Source organism: Lottia gigantea, assembly GCF_000327385.1.
Source record: "Lottia gigantea unplaced genomic scaffold LOTGIsca_194, whole genome shotgun sequence".
Lineage (NCBI taxonomy): Eukaryota > Metazoa > Mollusca > Gastropoda > Lottiidae > Lottia > Lottia gigantea.
The window spans coordinates 12,015-21,739 of NW_008708376.1; the positions used below are offsets into that span (position 1 = coordinate 12,015).

Here is a 9,725-nt window from a genome sequence, read left to right on the forward strand (position 1 = left end):
ATTAGGAAAAAGTTCGTATTCAAATCAGAAAACATCAAATAAATACATACCACCATAAAATAGAAAATCAATATTTACCGGCATCAATAAGAATCAGTGTTGTTACGGCTAATACCAATACGGAACATATATAGGTTATTCATAGTTGTTAATATATCACCGGACTTGTTACTTGTGCAAACACTGTCGAAAGCTAGATTTGATGTAGATTTTATAATAAATTCTCAGCCTCCTACTGAACAAATTTTACTTTGAAAACTGCCAATCCAAAAACTCGTCTGATCGTTAATTATTTCATCAACAAATTTCTAAAGCCTGGTCCATACGAGCTAGTTGTCTTTACATCTTGTTTGTATGTGTACTTTTGTTATTATTTAATAATTAGCTTTATTTTGACATCATTTTTTCGCTAAAATTGATGTTTCATTACATGGATATACAGGATTATGACGTCACTCCATACATAGACATGTAAACAATACAATATTGAATTACTAAGTCGATCTTTAAGCCAAACTTTATCAGTTGGCGCTGACTGCCATTTGTGGTTAATAGGAGACTTTTTTCATAATGAATCACAACAATGGTCACTGTTACGACAAACTCGAACTTCTTTACCGAAATGTGGATATATTTTGTCGTGGCCCTTGTTCATCAACATTTTATTGTAAGCACAGAAGAGACTACAGTCTGATTTTGATGAAATTATCTGTGATCAGTTATATTGATGAGATCTTGGTCAAGTTGGAATTTGACGATATTTCGGTGAATGGTTTATTAGTTATTGACCTGCACTTCGTTAAAGCATTTCAAAATGTGTTTACTGTAGAGTCGTGTAGAGATCCTTGAAATTGATCAGATCTTTGATCCTTGAAATTGGCGAGATCGCGTTTTCCCTGATTGGTGTTTTTTTTATTATCCTTGACTTGGTTAAAACTAAATATAGAATGCCATAACTATTTTACAATTTAACAAAGTTGCTGTGTGGATATATGATATAAAAGAGTGAATCCATTATATACACATAAAATTTTAATAAAAACCTCTTTACAATCCCTTTAAGTTCGATTTTCAAGATGAATGCTCCTGGTTTATTAACAGTATAATAACGACACTACACATATGATGAAAGTTTGTCAGATATCAAATAGGAAAGGATAATCCAATCCACCAAATCCAGCGCTAATCCCTCCTTCATCACAATCAGACAGTTTGCTTTTCATGACAAACCCAGTTTCTGTGTTATAGATCTCTCCGTTCTTCTGGCTGGAATAGAGGATAACACAAAGCTATTGACGTAATGTAATATTGTGGTCTGGAGAGATCAATAATTTTTTTCCTTGATAGATAAGTGGATAGCCCGAATAAAGATGGAGGTCAATATTTCAATAAGCCCGACAAATCTGGTCCAATCCTTTCCTCAGATGGATCATCACGCTTAGGACCAGATAGATAATGTCACAATTTATGAGAATCGTTCCGATCCATTTTAGACCGCATGTATTGGGTAATTTTCACAATGACAATAGCAAATTTGTTTGAAAGTGTATGTGGTGTTAGCCCAATTCTAACATTCCATCCTGATAAAATTGTCTAACTGGTAATACCACGTTATCCATTTCGAAGAATGAGTGAGCACGGGTTGGTACCCACTTAATTAACCTTTTTGGTGTCATTGAAATATTGTCTGGTATCACACATAGTCCCAGGTATATTAAAACTAAGCAAACTTTGACGCAGTGGAGAGTTATATTAGGCAACGCTGAAGCAAAATGTGATGAGTTGACAATTTTAAGTTAGATATGCCGCAATTTTGTAACATATTATGTTATTGTGTTCTGGTGCCAGTGGTACGAATCATCTATACGAATCCTTTCCGGTTAACTCTTTCTGGAATTGCAGGAACTACAGGCATCGGACGTAACATTTGACTGTCCCAAATAGAAGTTAGAAGTGTCCATGATACACATAATAAAGGCGAGAAACCCTCTTTAATGCCTTATAATAAATTCACCAACAGAAATTCATAGAAATTATATGATGTTATGCATTTTCCATGAATAAAAATGGATAAAGAAGTATAGCCTTATCCTATAAAACAGTCGTATACACAATTATAGTCTTATCCTATAAAACAACAGTATACACAATTATAGCCTTAACCTATAAAACAGTCGTATACACAATTATAGCATTATCCTATAAAACAACCGTATACAAAATTATAGCCTTATCCTACAAAACAACCGTATACAAAATTATAGCCTTATCCTATAAAACAGTCGTATACAAAATTATAGCCTTACCCTATAAAACAACCGTATACAAAATTATAGCCTTACCCTATAAAACAGCCGTATACAAAATTCTAGCCTTACCCTATAAAACAGTCGTATACACAATTATAGCCTTATCCTATAAAACAACCGTATACAAAATTATAGCCTTATTCTATAAAACAGTCGTATACACAATTATAGCCTTATTCTATAAAACAACAGTATACACAATTATAGTCTTATCCTATAAAACAGTCGTATACAAAATTATAGTCTTATCCTATAAAACAACAGTATACACAATTATAGCCTTATCCTATAAAACAACCATATACACAATTATAGCCTTATCCTATAAAACAGTCGTATATACAATTATAGCCTTATCCTATAAAACAGCCGTATACAAAATTATAGCCTTACCCTATAAAACAACCGTATACACAATTATAGCCTTACCCTATAAAACAACAGTATACACAATTATAGCCTTATCTTATAAAACAGTCGTATACAAAATTATAGCCTTATCCTATAAAACAGTCGTATACAAAATTATAGCCTTACCCTATAAAACAGTCGTATACACAATTATAGCCTTATCCTATAAAACAACCGTATACAAAATTATAGCCTTACCCTATAAAACAACCGTATACACAATTATAGCCTTATCCTATAAAACAACAGTATACACAATTATAGCCTTATCCTATAAAACAACCATATACACAATTATAGCCTTATCCTATAAAACAACCGTATACACAATTATAGTCTTATCCTATAAAACAACCATATACACAATTATAGCCTTATCCTATAAAACAACCGTATACACAATTATAGTCTTATCCTATAAAACAACCGTATACACAATTATAGTCTTATCCTATAAAACAACCATATACACAATTATAGCCTTATCCTATAAAACAACCGTATACACAATTATAGCCTTATCCTATAAAACAATCATATACACAATTATAGCCTTATCCTATAAAACAACCGTATACACAATTATAGTCTTATCCTATAAAACAACCGTATACACAATTATAGCATTATCCTATAAAACAACCGTATACACAATTATAGCCTTATCCTATAAAACAGTCATATACAAAATTATAGCCTTACCCTATAAAACAGCCGTATACAAAATTATAGCATTATCCTATAAAACAACCATATACACAATTATAGCCTTATCCTATAAAACAACCGTATACACAATTATAGTCTTATCCTATAAAACAACAGTATACACAATTATAGACTTACCCTATAAAACAGCAGTATACAAAATTATAGCCTTACCCTATAAGACAGTCGTATACAAAATTATAGCCTTACCCTATAAAACAACCATATACACAATTATAGCCTTATCCTATAAAACAGCCGTATACACAATTATAGACTTACCCTATAAAACAACCGTATACACAATTATAGTCTTATCCTATAAAACAACCGTATACACAATTATAGACTTACCCTATAAAACAACCGTATACAAAATTATAGCCTTATCTTATAAAACAGTCGTATACAAAATTATAGCCTTACCCTATAAAACAGCCGTATACTCCCAGCTCTGCTACACATTCTACAGGTTTTAATACATTGTTAGGTTTTACTAAATAATTCTAACTTTTTACTGGCTTGATTAAATCCATCAAAATATAAGCACAGCGTTCCTCCGAGTCTTGGATACTTTCCAGAAATTCTTTCATTTTGTTTCCATACAAATTATTCCCTGGAGAAGATAATTAAAACAGAAAACAGGATTTACAGACAGACAGAAAAGCAGTAAATAAAAACTATATTCAAGACATAAGTTACCTAAAGGGACATTCATCATTCATGTGTGCCCAGAATTATCCGCGTTTCAAAGATAAGAAAGTCGTCTTTTTTTAAGACCCTTCTTATGTCATATATAGAAAAGACATAGAAAAGACATATATAGAAAAGACATATATAGAAAAGACTTATATAGAAAAGACATATATAGAAAAGAAATATATAAAAAAGACATATATAGAAAAGACCTATATAGAAAAGACATATATAGATAAGACATATATAGAAAAGACATATATAGATAAGACATATATAGAAAAGACATATATAGAAAAGAAATATATAAAAAAGACATATATAGAAAAGACCTATATAGAAAAGACATATATAGAAAAGACATATATATTAAGACATGTATAGAAACGTAAATTACTAGTTTCAGGTATTGTTGAAGGAATCATGCGATTTTTGTACATTTCTAATACTTCTGAAGAATATTTACGTATTTTATATATTTAACGTTGTCCGATATTTCAATAAGGACTACGCTGAATACAAGAAAACTAAAATAAAAAATAGTAATTTCAACGATTGAAATAGCTTCAATACAAAAATTATTAACTTTCATTCAGATCAAATGTAGATCCTTACGTTTTGTTTCGTATTATTTCTGCGGTTGACTACACTTGCCATCCATGATCTGAAAAATTGTTATGCACCTCCTGTTCTGGTTTATCACTTTTCAACCAATCATTTATCTGTTATCAAAATATTTTTGAAATAGTGTTGAATATATGTAAATAGTCTTCAGAAATACTAGAAATGTACGAAAATAACATAATTCCTTTAAAATACTTCAAACTTGGAATTTTACTCACTATTTCTATATACGTCTTTTCTACAGAGTATCTTCAATTGACGAGTCGTCATTTCAACATTCAAACGCAGATAATTCTAGACACACATGAATTTGAAGGCTCCAATTGCGATGTTGAGCTGTGAACAAGATTACTGATTGGCTTAGCTAAAACATTCCCGTTTCTGAAGGTACGATTGTTTAAAAAACTCGATTCGCCAAATCTCTTGGGAAAAAGAGCGACTGAACATGGTTAAAAGAAGAATCTCAATAGAGAATGGAAGGCAAGAGCAGCAACAGGTATTAATTAAAACGATACATTCATACCTGTAATGTAATCAGATACAAAATATTTTTCGATGAAAATGAATCAGGAAATACAAGGTTTCGTACCTCCTCCCTCTCTCTGTGGTTTCAACACAAACTGGTCTGGGTTTTTGATCGCCATTTTAATAGCTCTGTCACCTTCTTCTACCTGACAAATTAAAACCAACAATTGTTACAACAACTTGGACCTGGTAAATGTAGCTATTTATTTGATTTGATTGTACGCTATCGGAAACAGTCTACCAGCATTGGCGTTTCTAGGCAATATTAGGGACAACAGGCCATTTTTTCGCTATGCAAAATGGTAAAATATCTGAGAGTGGGGAGGCCAAATCCGGGCCAGCCTCTTTTCCGAAGGGGGGGGGGGAGCAAACTTGGTATATCCTGCCCCCCCTCCCCCACTCCCCACGTAGAATCGCCACTGTCCACTACTGGCCTCGATAGAAAGTCTGTTAATAATAAACCATGATGTTTACAGTCTGTCTGCCGAGGGCTATGATTGGCTGTATTCGCTGACGAACAATCAAATCGCTGAATTCTGTGATACAAGAATAGTAACTAGTGCAGTCAAGGTATAAGATGAAGTTCGTTAAAGCTTGACATTGTGATGATGTAGATTGGTTCATTAATACTTACTAAATCTAAGTTATATTGCCCGGTAGACTGTATCAAATCTATAACGTCAGTATCTTCAATAAATCTGTTTAAAACTCGTGGCTCTGATAATAGTTGTTGTATTTTCTTGGTTCCTGCGAGTTGATAATGAATCGGTGGACATTTTATACATCTACCTTGCTCAATTTCTAGTCGCACTTTCCAGATCTGAAATATGTTCAAAAAACCAATGGTTAAAGTTTGGTGGCAGATGAGTCAATATTCGCTTCCAGCTACGCGATATCACAGATAGTTGTTGGTTGATGACAGGTTAACGTCCACTTACAGCAGATGCTGCTATCACAGACTAGGTAGTTGTTAATAGATGACAAGTTAACATCCGCTTCCAGCGTATGCTGATATCACAGACTAGGTAGTTGTTGGTAGATGACAAGTTAACGTTCGTTTCCACCTTATGCTGATATCACAGGCTAGGTAGTTGTTGGTAGATGACGAGTTAACATCTGCTTCCAGCTAACTGATATCACAGACTAGGTAGTTATTGGTAGATGACAAGTTAACGTCCGCTTCCAGCTAACTGATATCACAGACTAGGTAGTTGTTGGTAGATGATAAGTTAACGTCTGCTTCAAGCTAACTGATATCACAGACTAGGTAGTTGTTGGTAGATGACAAGTTAACGTCCACTTCCAGTCAACTGATATCACAGACTAGGTAGTTGTTGGTAGATGACAAGTTAACGTTCGCTTCCAGTCAACTGATATCACAGACTAGGTAGTTGTTAGTAGAAGACAAGCTAACGTCTGCTTCCAGTCAACTGATATCACAGACTAGGTAGTTGTTAGTAGAAGACAAGCTAACGTCTGCTTCCAGTCAACTGATATCACAGACTAGGTAGTTGTTAGTAGAAGACAAGCTAACGTCTGCTTCCAGTCAACTGATATCACAGACTAGGTAGTTGTTAGTAGAAGACAAGCTAACGTCTGCTTCCAGTCAACTGATATCACAGACTATTATCAATAAGTTTTAAGTATTGAGATTATACGAACTTAGTCCCGATTAAATCATTTAGCTGGTTTTTTGGTACACAACAACGCATTCAAAGCCAGACATGAGTAGAAGTTGAAACAAAGTACCTGATCAGTTGTAAATTCTGTAGGATTATAGCCAGCTCTGTAATAAACCACAGCCACTTCCTCTGTTTCACTTCAAAAAGAAATTATTAAGTTTTACAATAGTGGAAACAGTGTGTTACATAATTATGACTATACAGGTGGATGAAATTGTTTAGATATAGTAGGAAGTTCATTCTAAATACTGATATAGATAACTGAAATAGAGCTCTATCAGCTGGTATAGTAAATATTGAGATGACTATACAGATAGCTGAAATTGAGTTCTATCAGATGGTAAAGTAAATATTAAGATGACTATACAGATAGCTGAAATTGAGCTCTATCAGTTGGTAAAGTAAATATTTAGATGACTATACAGATAGCTGAAATTGAGCTCTATCAGCTGGTAAAGTAAATATTAAGATGACTATACAGATAGCTGAAATTGAGTTCTATCAGCTGGTAAAACAAATATTTAGATGACTATACAGATAGCTGAAATTGAGTTCTATCAGCTGGTAAAATAACTATTTAGTTGACTATACATACAGCTGAAATTGAGTTCTATCAGCTGGTAAAATAAATATTTAGATGACTATATAGATAGCTGAAATTGAGCTCTATCAGCTGGTAAAGTTAATATTAAGATGACTATACAGATAGCTGAAATTGAGTTCTATCAGATGGTAAAGTAAATATTAAGATGACTATACAGATAGCCGAAATTGAGCTCTATCAGTTGGTAAAGTAAATATTTAGATGACTATACAGATAGCTGAAATTGAGTTCTATCAGCTGGTAAAGTAACTATTTAGATGACTATACAGATAGCTGAAATTGAGTTCTATCAGCTGGTAAAACAAATATTTAGATGACTATACAGATAGCTGAAATTGAGTTCTATCAGCTGGTGAAATAACTATTTAGATGACTATACAGACAGCTGAAATTGAGTTCTATCAGCTGGTAAAATAAATATTTAGATGACTATATAGATAGCTGAAATTGAGCTCTATCAGCTGGTAAAGTTAATATTAAGATGACTATACAGATAGCTGACATTGAGTTCTATCAGCTGGTAAAATAAATATTTAGATGACTATACAGATAGCTGAAGTTGAGTTCTATCAGTTGGTAAAGTAAATATTTAGATGACTATATAGATAGCTGAAATTGAGCTCTATCAGCTGGTAAAGTAAATATTTAGATGACTATACAGATAGCTGAAATTGAGTTCTATCAGCTGGTATAGTAAATATTTAGATGACTATACAGATAGCTGAAATTGAGTTCTATCAGTTGGTAAAGTAAATATTTAGATGACTTGTCCCTTTAATGATGTCTTTAGGTTGAAATCTATCTCCATTGCTTCTTGTTCCTAGCTTCCCGTAAAGTTGATTTGTCGTCGGTTGCTGGAGTTACCTTCTTAAGTTGAAGGCTAGCGCCATTCACAGACAATCATTTTCAATTTTACACCCTCAAATATGCTTTCATCAGAAAATCAAAGGATCAGTCGGCAATTAAGAAAAAACAAAGTACAAAGTATTACTCACACAAGATACTTTCTGTTTTTGGTCAATTTCCCATACCGAATTAAATCATTAAACGTTTTTCTCACTACTCGGATGTTAGGATTCTGTTTATAAATTTCAAATTCCATCAAGCGTTGGTCCATGGCGTAGCGTTCATTATGAAGAACCACAAATACGATAATGGCCCTGAATATAAAAAGCAAAATATTTTTTCAATGGTGTGGCAGGAAAGGTCAGATGGGTTGGGGTTCAACTGGTCAAAAAGACAATACATCAATGCCTTCACTTGTAGGCTACAGTACGACTTTGTTGAAGTCTTCGGTTCGAAATATCCACTTTGCTCTTGCTACAAGTTTGTATTTCAATTGGACACCCTTGGAATCAAAATCGTGAACTTGGCTGGGAAGCTTTACCAAACGCTACTATTTACACACACAGCCTCTCTAGTGATTCCTGTGGTGTTGACTTTTACTGCTGGAAACAAGACCATACTAAAAGATCGTGTCCATCTAGATAGTAGATTGCTTGATACAAAGAGAGTTTTCTGTAATCAGATTCGGACTAGAGCATACCAAACTATCGTACAATGACAGTTTTCTGAGGCCAAAGAAGGGACTTGATCATACAAACTATGTGTGAGTTAAACTGACAGTTTGCTAAACTTACTTGGGATTTCCATAAAGTTCCCAGGCCTTTACAAAGCCAGCGACCTGTCCTTTCGCGATGTCTTTCTCTGGAACCTGGAGGAAGGTAAAGATTATGGAATGATTATCAGTAAAATTGTACATGTCAATAAATCCAATAGGTTCAGACAATTAACTTACATACTGTTTCTATATGTTTATATAATATGTCAATATATAAGATTGCATTTACAGATTGAAAGGGAACTGACCTGTTCGTTTTTAAAAGGCACATCAGCACATGTTAATAGATACCTATAAAAACAACACATTAGTAAGAAGACTGTATTATCCAGTATTAAGTATCCAGGCTCTGGAGAACATTGGAAATGCAAAATGTGGTTGATAACATTAAAGGCATAGTGGGCAACAAACAAGAATTGTAAATAAGGTTCTTGAGCCAAGCCTCCTGGAGCATAGGTTAAAGTATGAATAATTATACATCATGTTCTTGGTATTTTTTGAAAATATATCTAATTAAAGATGGGTTCCCTTATTTTCATTAATAA

The 9,725-nt window shown here is 33.3% G+C and overlaps 2 protein-coding genes across 2 annotated transcripts; one reads left to right on the forward strand and one right to left on the reverse strand.

The window, feature by feature from the left end:
- Positions 1-2,185: 2,185 nt before the first annotated feature.
- On the forward strand, positions 2,186-3,004 carry LOTGIDRAFT_75779 (hypothetical protein; the record flags this gene model as incomplete). The annotated part of the gene is made up of 1 exon (XM_009052979.1): positions 2,186-3,004. A coding segment is annotated over one exon (819 nt), but the record flags the coding sequence as incomplete, so codon positions are not given.
- Positions 3,005-3,934: 930 nt separating this feature from the next.
- On the reverse strand, positions 3,935-9,471 carry LOTGIDRAFT_174392 (hypothetical protein; the record flags this gene model as incomplete). Its single annotated transcript, XM_009052982.1, has 7 exons — positions 3,935-4,044; positions 5,338-5,419; positions 5,908-6,093; positions 7,023-7,092; positions 8,555-8,719; positions 9,200-9,273; positions 9,429-9,471. Coding segments are annotated over 7 exons (730 nt in total), but the record flags the coding sequence as incomplete, so codon positions are not given.
- Between the last annotated feature and the right edge of the window lie 254 nt (positions 9,472-9,725).